The sequence below is a fragment of the Microcaecilia unicolor genome, chromosome 11 (genome assembly GCF_901765095.1).
Source record: "Microcaecilia unicolor chromosome 11, aMicUni1.1, whole genome shotgun sequence".
In the NCBI taxonomy this organism is placed as follows: domain Eukaryota; kingdom Metazoa; phylum Chordata; class Amphibia; order Gymnophiona; family Siphonopidae; genus Microcaecilia; species Microcaecilia unicolor.
This window is the reverse complement of record NC_044041.1, coordinates 189,066,216-189,093,484: the sequence shown is the minus strand read 5'-3', so window position 1 is coordinate 189,093,484 and position 27,269 is coordinate 189,066,216. Positions and strand designations below refer to the sequence as shown.

The 27,269-nt window shown below is 45.5% G+C and overlaps 1 protein-coding gene across 2 annotated transcripts in view; it reads left to right on the top strand.

Moving 5' to 3' along the window:
- The window catches only part of PTPRU (protein tyrosine phosphatase receptor type U), a 559,392-nt gene that overhangs the window by 480,711 nt on the left and 51,412 nt on the right, over nucleotides 1–27,269 (top strand). For both annotated transcript variants that reach the window (XM_030217348.1, XM_030217349.1), the window contains exons 17-23: nucleotides 647–719; nucleotides 2,547–2,623; nucleotides 4,424–4,460; nucleotides 8,204–8,301; nucleotides 9,405–9,521; nucleotides 17,573–17,727; nucleotides 24,942–25,077. In XM_030217348.1, the coding sequence (XP_030073208.1) occupies nucleotides 647–719; nucleotides 2,547–2,623; nucleotides 4,424–4,460; nucleotides 8,204–8,301; nucleotides 9,405–9,521; nucleotides 17,573–17,727; nucleotides 24,942–25,077 (693 nt within the window). The remainder of the gene's footprint in view (nucleotides 1–646; nucleotides 720–2,546; nucleotides 2,624–4,423; nucleotides 4,461–8,203; nucleotides 8,302–9,404; nucleotides 9,522–17,572; nucleotides 17,728–24,941; nucleotides 25,078–27,269) is intronic.

The following is a 27,269-nucleotide window of genomic DNA, read 5'->3' as shown; positions in this document are numbered from 1 at the left end:
CACCCAAGCGGCAGAATTTTGGGCCACCTGTAAAGCCCTGAAAGACGTAGTCCAAATGAAGCTACTGTTGGGATATTGCAACCATCTTTTTCTCGTATGGGTTATAAGAATATATTAGTAAGGAAATGCTACTATCTGGATAGGGCTTTTTCTACCCAAGCCTCTCTGTTATGGGGAACTCTTCTTGTAGGAAAAGATTTGAGAACATTTAGGCGGGTACTGAAAACTCTTTATTTCTCAGGCTAGGAGGACTGAAAGCAGCTCGTATCAGCTATGTAAGGAGTGAAGTTGTAATTTATCTTTCTATATATATCACTTGGAGCAGTTCTGGAGAGGCAGGTCTATAAATGGAAATAAAATAAACATGACTTGCTAACGTTTTGTGAGTAAATCTTATTTTATTGAGGGGAGACGGGGAGGTTGCCTCCTTGTTTTCGTAATTGTAAATTTGTTTCATAAAGGAGATTTGAAAAACAGACTTCCCTATCTCACATTATGTATCCTTAAATAGCTTTCAAATATTATCATATCTTTAATCTCCTGACCTGGAGTCGTTGCAGCTCTAGTGGACTCGGGTTCATTATCTTTGGATATTAACATTGCTCTTGTGGCTCTACATTGCCCATCTCTCCTCCTTTTGTTGCAGAGTTTCTTTGAAGGATGGGATGTTTCCAAGAAAAAGGAGAAAAGCAAAGGGAGACCAGAACATCCACAGAACTGTAAGTGACTGGCACAGGAGAGAAGGGAAGGGATTTTGGGTTAAGCTCATGCCTCTTTTCAGTAGTAACTCAAAGACAAGTTACATTCAGATACACGTGGAGGCATATTTTCAAAGCACTTTAGTACAAGAAGAGTGCTGGGCAGACTTCTACGGTCTGTGCCCTGAGAATGGCAAGGACAAATCAAACGGGTATACATATAAAGTATTACATACCATATAAAATGAGTTTATCTTGTTGGGCAGACTGGATGGACCATGCAGGTCTTTATCTACCGTCATTTACTATGTTACTCTTTGGGGTTCTACATGGAATGTTGCTACTAATTGGGATTCCGGAACCTTGTAACTCTTTAGGATTCCAGAATCTTCAGAACTTTTAGTACAAGAACAGTGCTGGGCAGACTTCTACGGTCTGTGCCCTGAGAATGGCAAGGACAAATCAAACGGGTATACATATAAAGTATCACATACCATGTAAAATGAGTTTATCTTGTTGGGCAGACTGGATGGACCGTACAGGTCTTTATCTGCCGTCATTTACTATGTTACCACGTTACTCTTTGGGGTCTACATGGAATGTTGCTACTAACTGGGATTTCGGAATCGTGTAACTCTTTAGGATTCCAGAATCTTCAGAACTTTTAGTACAAGAAGAGTGCTGGGCAGACTTCTATGGTCTGTGCCCTGAGAATGGAAAGTACAAATCAAACGGGTATACATATAAAGTATCACATACCATATAAATTGAGTTTATCTTGTTGGGCAGACTGGATGGACCGTTCAGGTCTTTATCGGTCATCATTTATTATGTTACTATGATATGTTACTATGTTATGTCACTTAGACTTACAAAGTTGCGTGGTAACCTATGGAATTTTGTACGAGGAGAGACTTACTGACCTGAACATGTATACTCTAGAGGAAAGGAGACACAGGGATGACATGATACAGACGTTCAAATATTTGAAAGGTATTAATCCACAAACAAACCTTTTCCAGAGTCAGGAAAGTTGTAGAACTAGAGGACATGAATTGAGGTTGAAGGGGGCAGACTCAGGAAAAATGTCAGGAAGTATTTTTTTCATGGAGAGAGTGGTAGGTACTTGGAATGCCCTCCCGTGGGAAATGGTGGAGATGAAAATGGCAACGGAATTCAAACATGCATGGGATAAATCCTGTTCAGAAAGAATGGATCCACAGAAGTTTAGCGGAGATTGGGTGGCAACACCAGTAACTGGGAAGCAAAGCTATTGCAGGGCAGACTTCTACCATCTCCGCCCTGAAAATGGCAAGGACAAATCAAGGTCAGGTATACATATAAAGCGCCACACACGCGTTTATCTTATTGGGCAGACTGGATGGACCGCACAGGTCTTTATCTGCCATCATCTACTATGTTAGTATATTACTATGTAAGTGCTTTGAAAATGAGGCCCTAGGTATTTTTGTACCACCAGATATGATGCGTTGGGAGTGGGAACTACCGCTGCAGTAACACAGCAGTACTTCTTTTTTTTAGCGAGCGGTAAGCCTGCGTTGGGCTTCCTGACGCTTTGTAAAAGGGGGCCCTATGTTAATCTGCAACCAGACCAATTTAAAGTGCAGTGGTCCCACTCACTGCCCTATGTTTTGCTTTCAACCATTTTCTTAATAAATGACATTCCCAAAGTCTGTTTTGTCCTGCATGCATGTCTTGATTAGACTGTAAGCTCTGTGGAGCAGGGTCTTTCTCTTGTGTGTATTTGTGTCCAGTAAAGCTCTAGATTTGATCAATAGTATCATTTCCAGCAGAAGTAATTTGAGACTTTATGGCTTACGCTTCCAGATGACCGCCATCGAGTCAAATTGCACCCGGTGCAAGGGGACCCCAATGCAGATTACATCAACGCCAACTACATTGATGTAAGTTGCCCAAATGCTGGGTGTTGTTTCTTCCCCTCATTCCCCCCTCAGCCTGCCCTGCATTATGTTGTCAAACGCCTGAGCATAAAGCACTGAAGAAGTAAAGATTAAAATGTGCATAAGAGAAAAATCATGGTATTTCTGTCAAGGTCGTCTGGCTCTTTCAGTTTATTGGTGTGGTAGAGAGATCTTTGCAAGTTAGGGAAAAAAAATTCTCTCTTCATATGCAAAAAAAAATGGTACCATGGATAGCTCCAAATCTTCAACCTTCACATTCCTATTCTTGTGTTTCCTTTTGATTTTACTTCTGTCCCTCCTGTTTGTCTTAAAACTTTGCCTAAGGGCTGGTGTTTGGCATGCATGCTACTACTCAGTGTCTGCTGTAATTCTGTTTTTGCATTCAAGTCCTCCCTCCTAGTTCAGTGTGTGTGTTTGCCTGCTGCTTTTTGCCTCTACCCAAGTGTTCAACTCTCCCTCTTCCCATGGCTGCCATGTTCACCTCAGATTTTCCATCTGTGGCTTGGATGAATTGGCTTCAAGGCTGGTTTCCTCCTAACACGGTTCAGAAGTCGGGTTCCAATAGGGTCCATTCAGCTGAATTGTTTAGTAATAACAGGATTCCTCCCCAGTCCAGAGACCTTTACAGAAGCAAGATTTTAGTTTCTTTTGACCTGTGGAGCGCTTTGAAAAGCTCGCATGTTAACTGCTGATCTGTGAGTAAAGACTAATAGCATCTAGTGTTAACATTTCTGGCATTTCTAGGCAATAATTTAAATGATCTGTTTTGTGAGTCTGGTACCTCATTGTGACCAAATCCTGAGAAATACCATTATAGAGCTGACATAAACCGAATCACCTACCCTGACCCTCATTGAACAATCTTTCCCCCTTTTGCATCACCCACTACCCAGCTCCCCTGTTATTCCAATGAAAATATTAAAATTGAACTTCTGAAACAGGTCAGGCTGTTCTGCTTTTTTGGCCATGTACTTTGCTCACTTCAGTTTCTCTCATTCAGCCTATGTAAATTATATGTATTTTGGGGCTCGAATGAAAGAGGGCTCCAATTTATTCATTTTATAACATTTGAAAGCCCGTGATCTGGCTTATGTGCAAACACCTTCTTTTGCTTGCTTGCAGAAATATGACTTTTCGCCTCGGTCTTCACTCTAAGGCTGCCATCAGGTCAGATTTTCAGGATACCTCTAATGAATATAAATGAAGGCGATTTGCATGCCTACCACCTCCACTGTATGCAAATCTCTCTCATGCATATTAATTAGGGATATCCTGCAAACCTGACCTGTTGGCAGCCCTCAAGGACTGAGAACGATGACCAAGGATTTTAATTGTCAAGCAGAGGCAGAATCCTTTCTACTTGCCTGAAATACACTGTCCTTTACCTTTTTAACCCTAAAAATGATGTAATTATTCAAATGCAGCCACAAGGGGACAAAAATAATGACCCTCTTTTGAACAGAATGTTCTTAATGCCTCTGGGCCTTTTTGTAACTTCCAGTTAATATCTACTTTCTTCACTGGCAACTTCTTAACCTGTTTCCTTTTCACTAACCTGCCCATCTCTGCTCTTGTCTTTCTGCCTCCTCCCCCCCCCCCCCCCCCAATCCCTTTACTTTTCAATCCACACCTGCCTGGGAACTAACAGATCCGGATAAATCGAGAAGTAAGTGCTGTGCCCCCCACTCCCTGTTATCTTTCTGCCCTGAACCATGGCATCCACAAGGCTTTAGGAAGACTAGCAGAGCTATCAGTGACTCACAGGCCTCTTGTCTTTTTCAGGGTTATCACAGGTCAAACCACTTCATTGCCACGCTAGGTGAGTACCACCATTCTGCTCTGCATGTGTGTGTTGTGGGAGGGGAGGTGCTCAGAAAGACGATTTTTGGAGCCAGGGATAGACTTTTTTTCACTGCTCAGGGAAACTAGCTACAGAGTGGAGGAGTGGCCTAGTGGTTAGGGTGGTGGACTTTGGTCCTGGGGAACTGAGGAACTGAGTTTGTCCCAGCACAGGCAGCTCCTTGTGTCTCTGGGCAAGTCACTTAACCCTCCATTGCCCCATGTAAGCCGCATTGAGCCTGCCATGAGTGGGAAAGCGCAGGGTACAAATGTAACAAAAATAAAATAGATACTATTGGAGATTCTTACTGGAATGTTGCTATTCCAGTAGCAACATTCCATGTAGAAGGCTGCGCAGGCTTCTGTTTCTGTGAGTCTGACGTCCTGCACGTACGTGCAGGACGTCAGACTCACAGAAGCAGAAGCCTGCGCGGCCACATTGGTGATCTGCAAGGGCCGACTTCTACATGGAATGTTGCTAGTGGAATCTCAAATAGTAGCAACAGTGGAGGAGTGGCCTAGTGGTTAGGGTGCTGGACTTTGGTCCTGAGGAACAGAGTTCGATTCCCACTTCAGGCAGCTCCTTGTGACTGGGCAAGTCACTTAACCCTCCATTGCCCCATGTAAGCCGCATTGAGCCTGCCATGAGTGGGAAAGCGCGGGGTACAAATGTAACAAAAAAAAAAAGATAAAACAGTGACGTAGCTACAGGTGGGCCTGCGTGGTCAGAGGCCCACCCATTCTTGGCTCAGACTCCAAAACAGTTCAGCAGCAGCTGCCACACTTCCCTCTCCCTCTCCTCCACCCTTGGACTTGGCATTCCCCCCCCCCCCCCCCCCCCTGCTGCCCACAGCTCGGCAACACTCCCCCTTCTCGTTCTAACTCAGCACCTTTCCCAGCAGCAGCAATGCAGTCTGCTGCCTGCGCCAACTCGCAGTCTTCCCTTTGCCGCATCCCTCCGTCGATGTCACTTCCTGTTTCCTCTCTGGCAGGATGCGGCAGAGGGAAGTATGCAGGGCTGGTGCATGCAGTGGATATACATCACTGCTGTTGCTGCTGTCGAATAGACTTAAGGTATGGGGGCTGTTTTAGAGAGGTCCGTGCTGTGGTGGGGGGGGGGGGGGGAGTGGAGAAATACTGGATCTTGGAGCAGAGGAGAGGGAGATAGATGCAAGACAAAAGGGGAGAGGAATTTTGGAAGGCCCACCCATTCAAACTCTGGGCCCACCCAAAATGAAAGGTCTGGCTATGCCCCTGAGCAGGACTTTTTTTTTGGGGGGGGGAGGGGGTTGTCTTCCTCTATATTGTCATGAGAAAGTCCTGTGCCTCTAATCCTTTTTGAACCTAATGAGCAGTGATTGACGTGGTGGATTTTTTTTATCATTTGAAATTTGGTGATTTAATTACAAAGCAAAATGAACCAGCTTGGTCACAAATACTGACAGTATAGTACAACATGTTTTTGCCTCTGGTGACAGAGCTGGTGTAGCTGAGTGGACACAAGGCTGAAGGACTTCTTGGACATGTTAGACTGCTGCCATCTGTCACAAAAAGGTTGCAATTTGTTTGGCAGCCTGTTATCATGACCCTGTCTCCCTCCCCCCCCTCCCCCCACCTTTTTTTTTTATGGACTAAAAGTACAGACACAGGGAATTTCAATAAACTTGCACCTAGTTTAATGCATGCTTTCATAAATTTATTTAATAAGCGTACAGTTCCCGTATGGCTCCAGAAAAAGGAGGACGGACAGACTGAGCCAGTCCAGATTTAGAAGTAGAACCAGGACTGGCTCAATCTGTCTTTTTTTTTTTACTGGAGCTGAATGATAACCCTAAGTAAGCGCCTACTTGACTTTCATACTTCTGTTGCATTTTATAAAGCAGGTGCAGATCTAAACAAGAGCATGTATTTTCCATATGCAAATTACAGAATTCTACAATTCGCAATTCCCAAACTCCACCCTTCTGCACCCCCCCATAGCGAAACTACACGCCGTAAAAAATTATGCTAGTCTGTATTTTATACATAAGTAGCTACTTACACATATAAATGATTAATTCCCATATTCTCTGTGTTTTTTTGCATAATTGTTTTATATGTATTTTGGAGTTCCATTTACTCAATCTAGCCTTCAGACTTAGCACTTAAAAGTAGGCAACTCCTAAACAACGAAGTTAAAAAAAAAAAAAAATTGCAGCGAAAGTTGAGACTCGGGAGAAAAATGTTGTAAAATTTCAAGAAACTCAAATAACAATGATAAAAGATAATATGACTATGCGGAGGAAGGTTGAGTCCTTGGAAAATTCCCCGAGATCAAACAATTTAAGATTTTTGAATTTTCCCAGGGTGCCTTCGATTACACCCAGGGAAGTGTTGAACAGATACCTAAAGGAAATTTTTGGACTTAAAGAAGATGCTATTCCCCTTCTCTCCCAGGTATATTATCTATCAAATAATCCAACAGAAAGTGGCGTTCTGGGGGGGGGGGGGGGTGGGTGCGGTCCGCCCTGGGTGCACGCCTGTCCGTCGTTCGCTCCATGCTCCCTCTGCCCCGGAACAGGTTACTTCCTGTTCAGGGGCAGAGCGGGAGCATGGAACAAACGAAGGACAGGCGCGCGGCCCCCCCCCCAACGGCGTGCACCTGGGGGGGGGGTTCTTTCATGGGGGGGTGTCCTTTCGCCGGGGGGGGGGTCGCTGAACCCAGGGATCAGGGGCGCATCGGCGATCCGCCCCGGGTGTCAGCCCCCCTAGGAACGCCACTGCCAACAGAAGCACAATTGTCCGCTAATCAAGCTGAACCTCTTTTGGACGTTTAGCTATCCTAGAGTCTTCTGACATTGACTTGGCAGTTCCTTCTACTTTATTGGCAACCGTTGCGTTAACTCTGGATAAAGTATGGATTATGAAAATGTTCTTTAAGAACAGAGATAGAGAGTTCATAGGTCTTAAAATATCAATATTCCCAGATGTATCTAAAGAGACTCAAAAAAGACGTAGGCAGTTTTTACTGCTTAAGTTAGGAGTTCTTCAGGTTGGGTCTACTTTTCATCTTCGGTACCCATGTAAACGTATGGTCCGGTACCAATCAGTAAAATATGGTTTTTTTTTGAGCCATCACACTTACAGAATTCCTTGTAACCAAACGTTCTTTGGGGTTAAGAGAATGTTAATGTCTACTTGCATGCATTTTGAGCTTCGTTAATATATGACACCTGGATCTCAGACAGGTTTCTATAATTTCCTTGCAAATCTTTCTTATTAATAACTCCACTATTGATAATCTTGGATCCAGATTTGAGGACCTGAGTGTAGTTATATATAGTTTTCTTTCATTTATCAATTATTATCGAATGTATACCTTCCTGTACACGCTTAGGCTTGATAAGATTGTTTATCAATTATATTTTGAAATAAATACGAACAAAATAGGCAACTCCTTATAAAATTAGCTTCAAAGTTCATTGGGTTCAGCCTTTTTTTGTTTGAACCCGTGAATTAATATGTTGTTTACTATTTCAATGTAATTACATACTTACAGAACTGCACTAGGCATGGAACAATAACATCCAAAATTACATTAATTGTAAAGCAATAACATAAAAGACACAGAACGAGTCTTATTATTATGATAATAATTGCACAATACAAGTGTAATGACATTTAGAGGTGATTGTGACAGAAGTAAGCAATGGATTAACCCTTTATGTCTTCTTCGTACTGCAGGTCCTAAGCAAGAAACGGTGTATGATTTCTGGAGAATGGTATGGCAGGAACACTGCTCCAGTATAGTCATGATAACCAAACTGGTAGAGGTGGGAAGGGTAAGTACTGTGGAGCCTAATGATATCCAAAAATACATAGTAAACTTTCTCCTTTGAGTAGAGACGTGAAAGAACAATCAGTGGCTCCATAGAAAGGAAATTGCCCTCCGACAGTGCCAAAGTCTGACTGGCACCATTCTTGTGACTCATTGGTAACCTTGTTAATAGCCTGTAATCCCTTAATCTGCATTTCACATAAACATTGGCTTGCATAAGCAAGGAATGACAACACCCATTGTTTGCAGTGCATGGGTTTGCTATCACTAATGGTCTAAGGCAGGGGCGTAGCTACGTGGGGCCACGGGGGCATGGGCCCCCACGGATTACGCCCTGGCTCCCTCTACATTTGACCCCGCCGCCGCATCAGGTACCTTGTTTGCTGGCAGGGGTCCCCTATCCCCGCCAGCCGAAGAGTTTTCTTCAGCGCTGGTTGACTCTGGCGCCTTCGTTGTGGGATCATCTGTTTCTGACGCCTTACGTTCTGCACCGTGCATGTAGCCCTGTGCAGGACGTAAGGCATCAGAAACAGATGATCCCACAACGCAGGCGCCGGAGTCGACCGGTGCTGAAGAAGACTCTTCGGCTGGCGGGGATTGGGGACCCCCGCCAGCAAACAAGGTACCTGACGCGGCGGAGGGGGGGGGGGGGGTTGCGGCGGCGATCCAAAGTGGTGGTGGGGTTGCGGTGGTGGTGGTGGGGTCCAAACTGGCGGAGGGGGGGAGGCGGCGAGGAGGGAGACGGCTAAACAGTGCCCCCCACCTCGGGCTCTGCCCTCCCGCCGAGGTCTGGCTACGCCCCTGGTCTAAGGAATGATGTCTACTGCAAGCAATAGATGATATCACAATAATCGTAAGTCACTACAATCACAGTGTAAGCAAAGACAGTGAAAGCTGTGTTCTGGCTCACTCAGAATTATTACTGCTAAGCATTTGTAGTTTCTTTTTGACGTAGCAGTGATGGGAAAAAAAAAGAAATGAGGCTATTAACTACTGTGTACTCTAATTTACGGAGGCTGAATGTGGTTGAGAAGAGAGAGAAGCCCATGTAGAGGAGATGCTGGTAGAGCTGGTTCAGGGTCTGACTGAGTCTGTCTATGCATCCAGGTGAAATGTTGCAAGTACTGGCCCGAAGACTCCGAGCTGTATGGTGACATCAAGATCACGTTGGTGAAAACAGAAACTCTGGCTGAGTACACGATGAGGACTTTCACACTTGAGAGGGTAAGAGAACAGGGCCTTCTCTCTCTTAATGCTTGCTATCTCAAAACGGTAAGCTTACGTACCCAGAAAAGGACTAATACTTTTGAGTCCCTTGATTATTATCTGCTGAGATTGTAGGTGCTGATTGTTAATGCCTTTCTTGTTCATGTTTTTCTTTTTTTTTTTTAACTGCTTTGACGGTATGTTTTTTTATTGATGAAATATGTTTTATGATTTGTTATGATATGTTAGTTGTACTTTATGAATTTTGTTTTAATTTTTGGTTGCCTTGAATCTGGCTTTTCCAGGTAAAAGCGGAATAGAAATTCCTAATTAAATTATAGGGTTTAATGGTGTAAATGTACAGGGCCGTGCCTAGGGTCTCCGGCGCCCCCTGCAGTTGGCCCGCCCCCCCCCCCCCCCCGAAAACGATCGCTACACTACCCGCCCTCTTCTCCCCAGATCCTTTTCCTTTTTTTTTTTGCTTAAATTTACCTCTGTCCGGCGGCAGCGTAGCGTTAGTGAGAAGGAGGTGGCGCTCCCCCGCCCCGACGTGTCAGTCTTCCCTTCGCTCAGTGTCCCGCCTTCTTCTGACGTCATTTCTGATGTCAGAAGAAGGCGGAACTGAGCGAAGGGAAGACTGACACGTCGGGGCGGGGGAGCGCCGCCTCCTCACTAACGCTACGCTGCCGCCGGACAGAGGTAAATTTAAACCAAAAAAAAAAGGAAAAGGATCTGGGGAGAAGAGGGCGAGGTAAGCATGGTGCGGCGGGGCGCCCCCCCAGAGGATGGCGCCCTTCTGCCATGCTTACCTCGCTTACCGTGTTGAAACAGCACTGTAAATGTGGAGCATTGGGTTCTATCCACTAAGGAGTAGATACTAAAGGTGTGTTAAGGCAATAATGCACTTTGTTTCCCCCTTAACGCTTGTTAAACGGCAAAAACATATATTATATTACCATAACACACATTAGTGTAGCTTACTGTAGCCTACCTAAGAATGAGAAGCAAAGCATGCAGATACATGCAGCACATTGCAACATAAGGGCTCCTTTTACCACATCAGCCCGGCGGTATATTTTTGTAGCGCCAGAGTGTACCCGGTGGTAATCGGGCAGTGCCACGCACTGCCCGGTTACCACCGGGTTAACACGAGAGCCCCTACTGCCACCTCAATTGGTGGCGGTAAGGGCTCCCCGAAATGGCCACGCGGCAAGTACTTTACTTGCCGCCCAGCCATTTCCTCTAGAAAAGCGAGACTTTCCTTTTAGCAGCTGCGGTAAAAGGGGGCCTCGGCCCCAGGATACGTGACAGACCTCATAGACCTACCAACCAGAAACACAACAGGGTCAACACGAACATACCTGAATCTCCACTACCCAAGCTGCAAAGGACTCAAATATAAATCAACTTATGCATCCAGCTTTTCATATATAAGTGCACAACTATGGAACGCACTACCAACAGCCGTGAAAACAGCGTATGACCACCTAAACTTCCGGAAATCACTAAAAACTAACCTGTTCAAAAAGGCATACCCTACCGACCCAACTTAAATGCCTGAACCCCGCAACACAACGAAACCAAAGCTCATAATGGACATAAAATATCTCTTTCTTGCTACGACATAAACTATCTCTTCCTTGCTACGATTCCCCAACGCGTCTGTCACACCTGAACCTTGTTCTACCACAACATAACTTTGTATTTGTTCATACCGGAATAGGCGATTGCCTTTATGGCAGGGGCGTAGCCAGACTTTGGTGGGAGGGGGGTCCAGTGCCCAAGTGATGGGGCACATTTTAGCCCCCCCCCCTGCTGCCAACCCGCCGTTGCCTTCCTTTGCTGGCGGGGGACCCCAACCCCAACCAGCCAAGGTCCTCTTCTTTCCGCAAAAGGCTTTCTTCTGTTTTGCGGAAAGAAGAGGATCTCGGCTGGCGGGGGTTGGGGTCCCCCGCCAGCAAAGGAAGGCAACGGCGGGTTGGCAGCAGGGGGGGGGGCTAAAATGTGCCCCATCACTTGGGCACTGGACCCCCCTCCCACCAAAGTCTGGCTACGCCCCTGCCATAAAGGCAATCGCCTATTCAGCAAAGGCAGGCGACGGCGGGAGGGGTGGGGGGTCGAGAGGGTCGTCGGCAGGGGGGTCCAGGGCCAAATCTACAGGGGCCCAGGCCCCACGTAGCTACGCCACTGCTTTACGGTACAATGTAAGCCACATTGAGCCTGCAAATAGGTGGGAAAACGTGGGATACAAATGTAACAAATAAATAAAAATTAAAAAAAACACGTAAAACGTGTTCTAGCACTGGCCCCCTTTTGCCATAGCTTGGTAAAAGGGGCCCTGAATTGCTTATTGCAGATTCTATTGTTGAGAAAATAACACCAGCTCAAAGCAGTCTGGGTGCAGGGTTCAAGGGGCCGAATGTCTTCTCACAGTGCAGGGCTCTGTTAGTTTGAAATTTTACACTGTATGAGGCTTCTAGTAAAGAAGTAGAGGAAATGGACAATCTATTGCAGTTGATCAGGGATCTACTACTATTTAACATTTCTAAAGCGCTACTAGGGTTACGCAGCGCTATACAATTTAACATAGAGGGACGGTCCCTGCTCAAGGAGCTTACAATCTAAAAGACAAGCTAACTGTCAGTCCGAAAGGGGCAGTCAAATTGGGGCAGTCTGGATTCACTGAACGGTAAGGGTTAGGTGCCGAACGCAGCATTGAAGAGGTGGGCTTTAAGCAAAGACTTGAAGATGGGCAGGGGGGCTTGGCATAAGGGCTCAGGAAGGTTGTTCTAAGAATAGGGTGAGGCGAGGCAGAATGGACGGAGCCTGGAGTTGGCGGTGGTAGAGAAGGGTAATGAGAGGAGGGATCTGTCAATATTGTTCAATTATAGTTATTTTAGGAGACTTAAATATACATTATGAAGCACCAGCTGATAACACAGATATTAATTTTAGGAATGGATCCTCAGGAGCTTAGTCAAGATCGGGAGGCGGGGCTGGTGGTTGGGAGGTGGGGATAGGGCTGGGCAGACTTATACGGTCTGTGCCAGAGCCGGTGGTGGGAAGCAGGACTGGTGGTTGGGAGGCGGGGATAGTGCTGGACAGACTTGTACGGTCTGTGCCAGAGCCGGTGGTTGGGAGGCAGGGCTGGTGGTGGGGAGGTGAGGATAGTGCTGGGCAGACTTATACGGTCTGTGCCTGTGCCAGAGCCGGTGGTTGGGAGGTGGGGCTGGTGATTGGGAGGCGGGGATAGTGCGGGGCAGACTTATACGGTCTGTGCCCTGAAGAGCACAGGTACAAATCAAAGTAGGGTATACACAAAAAGCAGCAAATATGAGTTATCTTGTTGGGCAGACTGGATGGACCGTGCAGGTCTTTTTCTGCCGTCATCTACTATGTAAGTTGTTAATGAGTTAAGTCGGGCTCTTCATTGAAAGACCTGGGTGCCAGTAACGGCAACTGACTTTCCCCCCTTCTAGAGTCTTGCTTACTAGCTCTACGTTCATATCAGTTGTTCCCTTTTCTACTCCACCATTCGGCTCTCTAAATTTGAGCTGCTTATCGCTTAAACTCCTTCACTGTTCTTATAAGACTGAAAGAGCAGTGTGAGAGCTTAGACGCTGAGCAGCTCAAACCTTTTGAGGATCATGTGGTGCCGGAAGAAAACAGAAGAGTTGTTCCGGAGGTGGTACTGCCAGCAAACCTATGGAGCAAATCTAGGAGGATTAAAAAAACTGGAGGGAGAGGCAGCTCGAAGGAGTGGAGACAGGACGTCAAAGGCTGACTGATGGAGATTAAGACCAGCCGGAATAGATTCAGAGGAAGTGCGTTGGGGAGAGAAGCTGAGATGAAGAAGGTGTGGAGGGAGGTGCTTAGGGGAGAGAAAATGTGTGTTTGTGGCGGGGATAGACATTACATAAATTACTCTGCAAATGAGCAACATTCAAAGGTAAAGGTACATAAGTATTGCCACACTGGGACAGACCGAAGGTCCATCAAGCCCAGCATCCTGTTTCCAACAGTGGCCAATCCAGGTCACAAGTACCTGGCAGAAAAACAAAGAATAGCGACATTCCATGTAGAACCCCAAAGAGTAGCAAGATTCTAGAACTCTAAAGAATGCAGAATTTCAAAGTGTAGCAACATTCCTTGTAGAACCCCCAAGAGTAGCAAGATTCCATTCAGAATCCCCAGTACATAAGTATTGCCATACTGGGACAGACCAAAGGTCCATCAAGCCCAGCATCCTGTTTCCAACAGTGGCCAATCCAGGTCACAAATACCTGGTAAGATCCCGAAAAAGTTCAATGCGTTTTATGCAGCTTATCCCAGAAATAAGCAGTGGATTTTCCCCAAAGACCAACAAACGTGAACCCCTCACACTTATACCCAGAATTGTCCTACAATATCTGCTTGTTATTCTAATACCGTGTTTTAGCATTATCATGTTACCCAAATTCCTCCTATAATACTAAATATGTACTTCTCATGTATTTTCCACTATTCATGATGATATTGTAAGCCATATTGAGCCTGCAAAGAGGTGGGAAAATGTGGGATACAAATGCAATAAATAATAATAATAATGGTCTATGGACTTTTCCTTTAGGAAGTCATGCAGACCTTTTTTTCACCCCGCTAAGCTAACCGCCTTTACCACATTCTCTGGCAACGAATTCCAGAGTTTAATTACACGTTGAGTGAAGAAACATTTTCTCTGATTCGTTTTAAATGTACTACTTTGGTTGTTTGTAAGTAAAAACACCCTACATACAGTCCAAACAGAAAATCCAAGAAGTAGGGGTGGACCAAAAAGTCATTTTTTGTGTGTTGTTACTTTTGGCGAGCTTACCAGCATCCGACTTGCCTCCACTGCATTTCGGCAGCAAGTGTGACTTCACATTAAAGCGGATTTTACATCATCCATTGTATTATTCTGCACCCATATTTTGTGATCCACACCAGTGAGTGTCAGACCCTTGAGGCAGACAGCTGTTCCGTCGAAACATGGACCCGTGTCGGGTCACACACTTTGCGTGGTGCTGAATAAAGTTGTTTTTATTGACTTCAGGCTGTGAAGACTTTTTGGTCCACCCCTACTTTTTGTTTTTTTCTGAAAATGAGACAGGACAGCGAAGGCTGACTGATGGAGATTAAGATTAGCTGGGATCGATTTGGAGGACGTGTGTTGGGGGGAGAAGCTGGGATGTGGAGGGAGATGTGCTTAGGGGAGAGAAAATGTGTGTGTGTGTGTAGCTGGGGTAGACATTTTAGCATTTGTTGTTTACTTTGCAGATACAAACCACGCTCAGTGCTGTTCCTTTTTTAAATCACTAAGGTCTTTTTTAAGACCCCTCTAACACCTGGACTGTACGTCAGAATACAGACCATCAAAGACTCCTTAGGCAGGCCTGTGGCCGAAACACAGATCTGTGTCGAGTCTGCGTTAAAGTTTGTTTATTGTTCAACGCAGTTGGCCCAGTTTTCTGGAGTCATTAGTCCACTTCCCACTTCTTCTGTGTGTGTTCTCATCGTGGGATTTGTTGTTCATCCACTGAGGTGGATCACCTGCTCCCCTGTAGACATTTTAGTTACATAAATTACTCTGCAAATGAGCAGCCAGAGTTCACCATATCAGAGGAGGAACCCCTTAGGACCTCCCTCCCTCCCTCTCCGAGTTGCTTCCTCCCTCTCTGAGTTCTAGGACCGCCCCCCTCCCCTTTGAGTTCCAGGACCGTCCCCCTCCCTCCCTCTCCTCCGAGTTCCATGCCCCCCTCTCCTCCGAGTTCCAGACCCCCGCACCTCTCTCCCTCTCCCCTCCGAGTGCAAGCACGACCTGTCCTCCACCTTCCTAAGTGCCGGCTGTAATTTAAAACTTGTTACCTCGTGGTCCGGCAGCAGCAGTGAAGCCGAGCAGGCACGGCGCTTCAGACTGCCTTTCCTTCTGTCTCAGCTCTGCCTCTGGTCCCGCCCTTCCGGAAACAGGAAATGAGGGCGGGAACCATGATGTTGGCTCTCACACTGAAGTTCTTACCAATATGGCAAGATCACTGGGTTATGTGATTTAGATTACTCAGTGGATGATAAGTCCCATGCATGAAGGTAGACTTGGACTCTTGTTTCTGATTTAAGCCTGAAACTGGTTCCCTGGTCTGACCACTGTGTCATTACTACCTGTTTGAGTGGGATGGAGCAGGAGAGGTGAGAGGTTTGTGCAACCTCAAGAAGTGAGGGGTGTTAGAGAAACAGTTCAAGGTTTGGATTAAGTGTTGGAATTTGAGGGTAGACGTCATGGTGTTAAATGTCGCAGTGAACTGTTGCAGTCTCTGTATGAAAAGCTGACTCCTGTGAAAAGGGTGAAAAATGAAAAGGTCATCCACACTATACTTGGGGAACAGCACTAATTAAGGCAACATGGCCGACAATTGAGGAGATGATGGAGGAAAGAGTAATTGGTAGGCAGTCAGTTAACGGAAATTTCACATGAGTTGTTATCGCCAAGAGACAAGATATTTGTGATAGCGTGGGCGAGCGTTTGAGTCGTGAGCCTCTGAAGCAGCTTTAGGAACAATGAAATCCGCCCCCCCCCCCCCCACCCCTTTATTCAGGACACTAATGTAAAACATAGACCTTGCAGATCACTTTATACCATATGCAATGAGTTTATTTTGTTGGGCAGACTGGATGGACCTTACAGGTCTTTATCTGCCATCATCTACTGTGTTACTGTGGAGTCTCATTTCCAAAGCACTTAGACTTAGAAAGTTCTGTAGTAACCTATAGAACTTTGTAAGTCTTAAGTGCTTTCAAAATACGCCTCTGTGTTACTAAGCCCAATAACTGAGCAAACAAACATTCCTTAACGCATAGGTTGTGGAAACGTAGACTAGAGGGCAGCTTCTTCCTTTTCTGGACCTGTCTGCCTTTCCGCATCTTTGAGTTTTTATCTTCCCTGGCTGGACCACACCCTCCTGGCTGAATTTCCCAGCCTTGGCTATATTAATGTGGCAAACAATAGGGAATATACAATTATATCACTTTAGACACATACAATTTGTACTCCCAATTAAATTTTAGAAAAATTTGAATTTATTACATATAATCCCAACTACCCATACATCACTGGTTATCCTGAAAAGCCCGGAACTCTCTCAATCATGCCATTCATTAAATTTTATTATCGCCGGATGACCTGGAAGGGGTACCGGTAGCTCCATTCTTGCTGCGTCAAGCCGTTCCGAGTCCAGTTGATCATTTAAGCTATAAATGAAGTGCAGATGAAACAAGATAGCGGCGGGTCTACCTTGCCTGAAATTAATTTCAGAGTCAACCATTGGACACTGCGAGTGAAGCCAGCATTTATTTGCTTTATATGAGCTATGCATGATCTATAATAAGGGCCGGACTTTTTTCATTGGTGATACAGATTTGCACTTTAGTTTTTAGTTAAGTATATGTTTGTATTAAGTGTATGATTGAATGGCGATACGAATGGTGAAATGAATGGCATGATTGAGAGAGTTCCGGGCTTTTCAGGATAACCAGTGATGTATGGGTAGTTGGGATTATATGTAATAAATTCAAATTTCTCTAAAATTTAATTGGGAGTACAAATTGTATGTGTATTAATGTGGCCCAGAAGGGGGGGGGGGAGGTGCATTTTTGGAGAACCGGGGTTCTCGTAAGCACGTCTTCACAGCATTTGGAAAGATGTATTACTCTAAATTGACAAATGGTTCTTGGAACAGACTTAAGGAACTACTGTTTTGCTCTGAGGAAAGAGATGTTGAAAGATTTGCAGGATGGATTAATTCCTATCTCAGCAAGTAAAGTCATCAGAGTATTTTAAGTGTAAAATTGATGCAGTGTGTTCTAAGTTTGAAGGAGCCGGAGTACTGCAGTTGGATATATGTTCTAATAGTGAGCCTCCCCCTATCTTTATTGTATCCAAAAGTCTTAGATGGGCATCTTGAATTAGCAGCAATTTTCAAAAGCAAAGAGATTGAAAAAAAAAAGGTTCTTAACGTTAATTTGTGTCTCTTCCTCTCCATCTTCCTTCCGTTTTACAGAGAGGCTATTCAGCCAGGCATGAAGTGAAACAGTTTCACTTGACCTCCTGGCCAGAGCATGGGGTACCTTACCATTCCACTGGTCTCCTAGCCTTCATCCGCAGAGTGAAAGCCTCAACTCCTCCAGATGCTGGGCCTGTAGTTGTTCACTGCAGGTAAGAAGCAGTTTTAAGATGTGAGGTTACCAGATAGCATTGATGATCTGTTGACCAGGTCGTAGGTATTAACATGGTGTATTTTTGTATTACTGTAAACTGCACTGGATGGGCAGAACCTCAAATTAGATATATGTACCATTGAGGTAAGGTTGATGAGATATGTAACGTCACACATCAGCAGAGCTGCCAAGGGGGCCTGATTTTTTTTGAGAGGGAGATTTCAGAACACATTCCAAGCCCCCTCTCCACTCCACCCCCCTAGCTCACCAAAATTCTGTGGGCCATGGTACCAACAAACTGCCTCCCCCTCTGGCAGCAGGAGATGCCTTAATAAAATGTCATCTCCTGCTGCCAGAGGATCAGTCTCAGGATAAGAGCTGTGAGAATTTGCATCTCTTATCACGAAACTGGTCCCACAGCAGCAGGAGATGACGCGGGAGGTGGTGGAAATGAAAATGGTAACGGAATTCAAACATGTGTGGGATAAGCATAAAGGAATCCTGTGCAGAAGGAATGGATCCTCAGGAGCTTAGTCGAGATCGGGAGGCGGGGCTGGTGGTTGGGAGGCGGGGATAGTGCTGGGCAGACTTATACGGTCTGTGCCAGAGCCGGTGGTGGGAGGCAGGGATAGTGCTGGGCAGACTTATACAGTCTGTGCCAGAGCCAGTGGTGGGAGGCGGGGCTGGTGGTTGGGAGGCGGGGATAGTGCTGGGCAGACTTATACGGTCTGTGCCAGAGCCGGTGGTGGGAGGCAGGGATAGTGCTGGGCAGACTTATACAGTCTGTGCCCTGAAGAGCACAGGTACAAATCAAAGTAGGGTATACACAAAAAGTAGCACATATGAGTTGTCTTGTTGGGCAGACTGGATGGACCGTGCAGGTCTTTTTCTGCCATCATCTACTATGTTACTATGTTACGTCTTATTTATGTGTCTCCTGCTGCCGGTGGGGTGGGAGGCTGCTGAGCAGGAATTCTTGGCTCCCCAGCAAGAGTGCAGGATTCTCCCATTGAATGTGGGAGACTTCGCAGGTCCGCATCAGGGAATTTTTTAAGTAAGATTTGGCATTTTTTTTTTAACGTAAATACTATGAAATTGTTGAGACTGTGTTTAATCTATGAGGACGCATAATGGGGTTCTTGGCCTTTTGTCCCTTGGTTTCTTGGGTTCTTCTGCTGTGTGCAATGAGATTCCAGTGCTAAGCATGTCCCAGCTCAACCCTGGAGCGACTCTTATGACCATAAGTCACCAAAACAAGCTTTTCAGTGGGCCACACTGACGTGTTTCAGCCCGGATGAGCGAGAGTTAGCTGATGAACAAGATGCAAGCTTCTTTATTTTATTTTTTTTCTCGATTACCTAATCAGTATTCATTCACCGGTAACAACCAGTGTGATTAGTTGCCATAGCCTGTAATCACCACTAATCATGACAAGGGATTCATCAGCCCAAGAAATTTGCCTTTGGATGCAGAATCTTTCAAGGAAGGCAGGAGGGGAGGAGGGAAGAAAACACTGGTTGGCCAAGGAATGCAAATTGAATAAAATAAAAAGAACTTTCAGTCAGTGCAAATATGGTCCCCCGGAGGGGTAGATACTATGGGTGGAATCCTGCACGTCTTTTGCATAATTCTTTCAGTGGCTGCTTCAGACTGAGTGAGCAGTGACAGGCTGTGTTGTTGCTACAGTGACAGATAAGACAGGTGTTTATATTTGTGTTCTTTCCCTTGTGATATTCTCTTACGGTATTCTGACAGATTTGATGGAATAGTGCCACATTCAGTAACCTTATCTCTACATTTAGGGTGCCTGGACCACTGGAAACCGTTCTGCGAACAAATAATGTTTTTCTCAGATTCATTGAATGCCCAACCAGAATCCAGGCAGAAAAAATGTATCGCTTTGTGTACCAGCTAGAAATTCCCGGCTCATTGTTGAGCTGTGGTGGTCAGCATTTATTTAAAATTTAAAAAATTTAAAAAACACAGACATTCAGAGGCGGAGTTATCAAGATGCAGTAAAAAATGCGGAAACAGAATTCCTAGTGGTAGTAATACAAAACTACCACTAGGGGAGCCATTTGAGGGACAGCATTTCGCAGGGGTAGGAGCAACAGGGGATCACTCCTGCCCATGAACACCTAGCAGCAGGAGGTGTAAGCCCAGTAGGCCCCCGGAGTTTTGAGAGTGGGGGTCTCATCGGGGGGGGGGGGGGGGTGTAGAGGTCTCATCAAGTAGGGGGCTTTGATTGGGGGTTGGGGATCTCATGGGGGGCTTTGATCATGGGTTGGGAGTTTCATTGTAAGGAGGGACTTTGATCAGGAGTTGAAGGCATCATTGGGGGGGGGGGGGCTTTGATCAAATGGTGAATTCTGATCAGGGGGTGACATCACTATGGCCCCTTTAATATGTGGCCTGGTATGGTAAAATATTCCCAGTTTTTTGCTGGAGTTTCTTTTCCAGTTATAACTTGACTTGCGGTATTCCCTGCAAGTCGTGTTATAGAATTTACATAGCAATGAGCTCTCTTACATGCATTTGGAACGCGAAGACAGTGCCGGGCAAATTTTTACGGTCTGTGTCCCACAAATGACAAGATGGATTCAGATAGGCTGGAGTGGGCTTTGACGGCAGCTCCAGTAGTTGGAACAAAAGGTCAGAGCCGGGCAGACTTCTGCGAGTATGTCCCAGAAACAACAAAGAAAGACCATGATCAAGTATATAATATCATGTTCATTGTTTTCTGGGATTTTGTTTTAAAGTTTTCAATGAACTTTATTGAAAATCGGCAAATATACATTACTCAAAATTTGTAACTATCAGTACCCAACCCCCAAACCCCCTCCTCCCCACCCCAGTCCCCCAGGGGCACGTTCATTGTTGATTTAATCTAGAATTGAGAAGGAGTGTGACCAGGGCTGCCGAGAGACTGGGCCGGGCCTGGGGCAAGGCCGCCCCTGGGGCCCCGCCCCTCGCCGCCCCGCCCCCTGAGGTCACCGCCGCCGCTCCCCCCCCCCCCCCTCCGTCCACCACCGGGCCGGGCCCCCTGCATTGAAATCGCAGTCTCTCCTCCGTGAAAACAGCGCTGCAGGCAGCAGAACGCCTCCCTTCCGCCCTCATTCCCTCTTTGTGTCCCGCCCTCGGGGAAGTTACGTCAGACAGGGAGGGAAGGAGGGCTGAAGGGAGGCGTTCTGCTGCCTGCAGCGCTGCTTTCACGGAGGAGAGACTGTGATTTCAATGCAGGGGGCAGACGGTCGACGACGGAGGGCGGGTGGGACTGTGGCGCCGGGCTCCCCCTTGGAGACCCGGGCCCGGGGAATTTTGTCCCCCCTGCCCTCCCCTCTTGGCAGCTATGAGTGTGACTGTTGGGTAGACTGTTCGGACCATTCAGGCCTTTATCTGCCGTCTGTTACTATGTTACTATTTGCATGTTTTGCATCTTATTACAATGTAGCCTGCAGTGATTTAGTTACTACTGCATTATGGTAGTCTAATTTACTTTAGTGCCATTTAACACATGCTAAGGGACAAATAACGCGACATAGTGCCCTACTGCAACTTGATAACTCCCTCCCTCAGTTTTGATATCTAAATACTGGCCAGCACTGAATATCTGGAAAAGTGTGGTCAAGGCCGGCGCTATCTGAATAGTGGCAATATTATTTATTTATTTATTTATCTATCTATCTATCACATTTTCCCACTGATTGCAGGCTCAAAGTGGGTTACAATAATCTATATATATAAAAGGCAAGACCAACGTTCTATGAAGCCTCCAGCCGGAAGTGTGAAGCGCCAGAGATATCCGGTTTCCCCATGAGTGAAGGAAAACAGCACAGCACGAAATCTCACACAGTCAAGGACTCGGAGGGGGGAGGGGGAGGGAGAGAGGGCAGGGACACACACTCCCACATGCACACTCTGAAGAAAACCTTGCTAGCCCCCGTTTCATTTGCATCAGAAACGGGGCTTTTTTACTAGTATTGTAATAAAGTTACAATGCAAAGAAGTACAATTTTGCAATTAAGAGCAAGATAGAAATAGCAATTGAACAACAATTGGTATTGAGAATAAGAATTAATTATTAATCAATAATAAATAAAGAAAATAGTAACGTGTAATTATTTATTTATACCCCTCGCTTTCCCACTCATGGCAGGCTCAATGCGGCTTAGGTACTTATTTGTACCTGGGGCAATGGAGGTTTAAGTGACTTGCCCAGAGTCACAAGGAGCTGCCTGTGCCTGCAGTGGGAATTGAATCCAGTTCCCCAGGACCCAAAGTCCACCACCCTAACCACTAGGCCACTCCTCCACTGTTGCTACTATTTGAGATTCTACATGGAATGTTGCTATTCCACTAGCAACATTCCATGTAGAAGTCGGCCCTTGCAGATCACCAATGTGGCCGCGCAGGCTTCTGCTTCTGTGAGTCTGACGTCCTGCACGTACGTGCAGGAAGTCAGACTCACAGAAACAGAAGCCTGCGCAGCCTTCTACATGGAATGTTGCTAGTGGAATAGCAACATTCCATGTAGAATCTCCAATAGTAGCAACATTCCATGTAGAATCTCCAATAGTATCTATTTTATTTTTGTTACATTTGTACCCTGCGCTTTCCCACTCATGGCAGGCTCAATGCAGCTTACATGGGGCAATGGAGGGTTAAGTGACTTGCCCAGAGTCACAAGGAGCTGCCTGTGCCTGAAGTGGGAATCAAACTCAGTTCCTCAGGACCAGAGTCCACCATCCTAACCACTAGGCCACTCCTCCACTGTTGCTACTATTTGAGATTCTAAATGGAATGTTGCTATTCCACTAGAAGTCGGCCCTTGCAGATCACCAATTTGGCCGCGCAGGCTTCTACATGGAATGTTGCTAGTGGAATAGCAACATTCCATGTAGAATCTCCAATAGTATCTATTTTATTTTTGTTACATTTGTACCCTGCGCTTTCCCACTCATGGCAGGCTCAATGCGGCTTACATGGGGCAATGGAGGGTTAAGTGACTTGCCCAGAGTCACAAGGAGCTGCCTGTGCCTGCAGTGGGAATCGAACCCAGTTCCCCAGGACCCAAAGTCCACCACTCTAACCACTAGGCATCATATAATGGTAAAGGATAATTCTGATTATGTTGAACCTGGGGAATAAGCCTTCTTAAGCAATACTGATTTCAATGATTTCCTAAAGTGTAGGTAGTTCTGGGTAGATTTTACTGATTTGGGTAATGCATTCCACAGTTGAGTGCCAATGTAAGTGAAGTTTGAGGCTTAAGCCACTTTCAAGTTAGCTAACCGTATAAAGTTAGAAAGCCGAATGTCGCCGCCAACTGGATAACCCTTGAGGACTTCATGAATTGAAGTTGAAAGGGGGCCGACTCAGGAATAATGTCAGGAAGTATTTTTTCACTGAGAGGGTGGTAGGTACCCGGAATGCCCTCCCGCGGGAGGTGGCGAGGATGAAAACGGTAATGGAGTGGAGGAGTGGCCTAGTGGTTAGGGTGGTGGACTTTGGTCCTGAGGAACTGAGTTCGATTCCCAGCACAGGCAGCTCCTTGTGACTCTGGGCAAGTCACTTAACCCTCCATTGCCTGCTGCATTGAGCCTGCCATGAGTGGGAAAGTGCGGGGTACAAATGTAACTAAAAAAAAAAAAAAACATATGTGGGATAAATACAAAGGAATCCTGTTTAGAAGTATCGGATCCAAAGAAGCTTAGGGGAAATTAGGTAGGTAAGCCGGTGCTGGGCAGACTTCTGTGGTCTTTGCCCTGATCAAGGCTTGAGTTATGCATACGCTAGAAGGGAGAGACGTTGTCTAGATCCATAAACCTTATAAGACTATAACATCAACCTGTATTTGTTTCTATACCGGAGCTGGCGAATGCCTTCACGGTACTATGTAAGCCACATTGAGCCTGCAAATAGGTGGGAAAATGTGGGATACAAATGCAACAAATAAATAAATATCTCGAGGTCATTTATGTACAGGAAGTGAGCCTTTTTCAACTGAAGGAGGGCTCTGGAACGAGGGGGCATACGATGACGTTAAGAGGGAACAGGCTTAGGAGTAATCTAAGAAAGTATTATTTCATGGAAAGAAGGGTGGAGGCATGGAATTGCCTCTCGGTGGAGGTTGTGGAGTCGAGGACTGTGTCATATAGTAACATAGTAGATGACGGCAGAAAAAGACCTGCACGGTCCATCCAGTCTGCCCAAGAAGATAAATTCATATGTGCTACTTTTTTATTTGTACTGTCCTCTTCAGTGCACAGACTGTATAAGTCTGGCCAGCCCTATCCCCGCCTCCCAACCACCAACCCCACCTCCCTCCACCAGCTCTGGCACAGACTGTATAAGTCTGCCCAGCACTATCCTCACCTCCCAACTACCAGTCTCGCCTCCCACCACCAGCTCTGGCACAGACCGTATAAGTCTGCCCAGCACTATCCCTGCCTCCCACCACCGGCTCTGGCACAGACCGTATAAGTCTGCCCAGCACTAGCCCCGCCTCCCAACCACCAGCTCTGAATTTAAAAAAGCATGGGATAAGCATGTGGGATCGCTTAGGAAAAGGAAGAGTTAGGGGTTGCAGTGAATGGGCAGACTGGATGGGCCGTACGGCCTTTGTCTGCCGTCATGTTTCTGTGAATAGACTTGGATGGGATGGGCTGGACTGGAGCTATTCAAGGGCTTTGACAAGAACTTCAGAAATTTTTACAGTCTGTGCCCTAAAAAAGGCAAAGATAAATCAAGATCAGGTATAAATACGAGTTTATCTTGTTGGGCAGACTGGTTGGGCCATACTGGTCTTTATCTGCTGCCATCTACTATGTTACTATGACTGTCCACAGCCTGCATTGACACAATCCACGTAGCACCAAGATGCTCTTTAAGGATTTTCAGTGGCACTTTCCATATTCTGCTGTTGAATATCCCAGTCAATATGACTAACATTTATTTACTTCTAAGTGCCACAAATATTGGGCCATCAGTGGTTATATTCTGTTGTTTGACCCTTTCGCCCTTCCATTTTTTTTATTAATGTTTTGTCTGTGTCCTGTGACTCACCATAAATCAAAGCCTGATGGGTAGAGACTGATCCATGTCCCTGGTTGGAAGACTGAAAGCCATTTACTAGACAGTTTCGGGTAGAGGGCTTCCTTAATGACGCAGTAGTCGAGCAGTGGACTTCTTATTATTTTTTTTCATTTGCAGCGCCGGGACTGGGAGAACAGGATGTTACATCGTTCTCGATGTGATGCTTGACATGGCTGAGTGCGAGGGCGTGGTTGACATCTATAACTGTGTGAAAACCTTGTGTTCCCGAAGAATCAACATGATCCAAACCGAGGTCAGTCACCTCTTCCGTGGTACTCTGGAAATAAGTGTTGTAATTGTGTAAAGTGTATTTTGAGAGCAAGAGAGTCGTCTTTCATTACTATGGAGACCAACTTGGTGTCGAGGCATTACATTTTGAAATTCTCGTCATCTCAGCTATAGGATAAAGAATAAAGGGTCACAAATTTGATACGCTGCCTTTCTTTGGGTACTGCTAAAGCAGTTTACATATTCTGTGCATGTACTTGCTCTGTCCCCGCTGGGCTCATAATCTAAGTTTTTGCACCTGAGGCAATGGAGGGTTAAGTGACTTGTCCAGAGTCACAAAGAGATGTAATGGGAATCAAGCCCAGTTCCCCTGGCTCTCAGCCCACATCGCTAATCATTAGGCTCCTCCTCCACTGTTAGTTAGAAGTTTATTAGTCTAGGGACATTACTACTACTACTACTACTATTTAACATTTCTAAAGCACTACTAGGGTTACACAGCGCTGTACAATTTAACATGTGATTTATCCTGAATTTGTTGCTTCCACCAATAGCGGACTCAAGATATATGTGCACTTTACAACTTGCTAAGCTTCGAAGGGCTTCTTCTTTGAAAAACGGCCACAGAGCGTTGCACATTTGTTAGAAATTGCGCCATTTAAATGTTGGCCCCTGTCGGTTGTGCTTTCCATTGGATATTTGTCTACTGTAATTTTTGTGTTTCTTATTTTTTATTTATTTATTTATTTATTTGCAGCATTTGTATCCCCCATTTTCCCACACATTAGCAGGCTCGATGTGGCTTACAAGCCACCGTATTTGGGAGCTCCAATACGGTCGATGGTAAACAAATACAAGTAGAATCAGGGTAAGTGAAGAGAGGGGTAAATGGGAACCATAAATGGCAAAGATAGAAGAATTAACATTGTCTTTTAAATCAGTGCGGTGTTGAGGCTGCTAATCAGAAACAGCAGGGTAGGCCTTACAAAACAGATAGGTCTTCAGAGTTCGCCTGAAATGTAGATAGTCATGTATTTTTATGGTTTAAGGTTAGGTCTGTGAATTGGCACTAGGGTTTGGATGTCTTTTTAAGGGCTGTAGAGTCTAGACAAGCTGTTCCAGTATCACATTTACGTCTTAAGTTGAGTACCCGTAGCATGAGCATTCTGGACTGGATTTCTCTTTTCAATTTTCAGTCTGGCTTCGGTACTGAAGATTTCCAGGGTGGGAGATTCCTTTCTAATTCTTTAAAGACATACCTCAGGTTCAAAGAAATACAGAAAGTACGTCTTCACTACTACAGCTGAAGGTTAGATGGTTTCAGACTGCGTTCAGTTTTTATAGTCCTCAGTATTTCCAGAACCCCAAGGAGAAGCAAAGGAGAAAGGCTAGATCTACTGGAACGTGTCCCATGGAGGCAAAGTCAAGAAACAGATAGACAATAAATGTTGTAAGCTAAAATTTTGAGGTCAGGAATTTTAAAATGAAGAAGGACTGCTCTTAGCGAAACCTAGGATAACCATCGGATCGTTTGTCATGGTTTTACTACTTGTATGTTAAAGTGTTCTGGAATTCCCGTAAGCACAAAGTTTGAAAACGAATTCACCCTTGCTTAAAACTTGGAGACAGGTCTAGTTGAGTGACTGTTTGTCCTAATGACACCACATCTACATAAGTATTGCCATACTGGGAAAGACCAAAGGTCCATCTAGCCCAGCATCCTGTTTCCAACAGTGGCCAATCCAGGTCACAAATACCTGGCAAGATCCCAAAAAAGTACAAAACATTTTATACTGCTTATCTCAGAAATAGTGGATTTTCCCCAAGTCCATTTAATAACGGTCTATGGACTTTTCCTTTAGGAAGCCGTCCAAACCTTTTTAAAACTCCGCTAAGCTAACCGCCTTTACCACATTCTCTGGCAACGAATTCCAGAGTTTAATTACACGTTGAGTGAAGAAAAATTTTTTCCGATCCGTTTTCAATTTACTACATTGTAGCTTCATCGCACGCCCCCTAGTCCTAGTATTTTTGGAAAGCGTAAACAGACGCTTCACATCTACCCGTTCAACTCCACTCATGATTTTTATAGACCTCTATCATATCTCCCCTCAGCAGCCTTTTCTCCAAGCTGAAGAGCCCTAGCCGCTTTATCCGTTCCTCATAGGGAAGTTGTCCCATCCCCTTTATCATTTTCGTCGCCCTTCTCTGCACCTT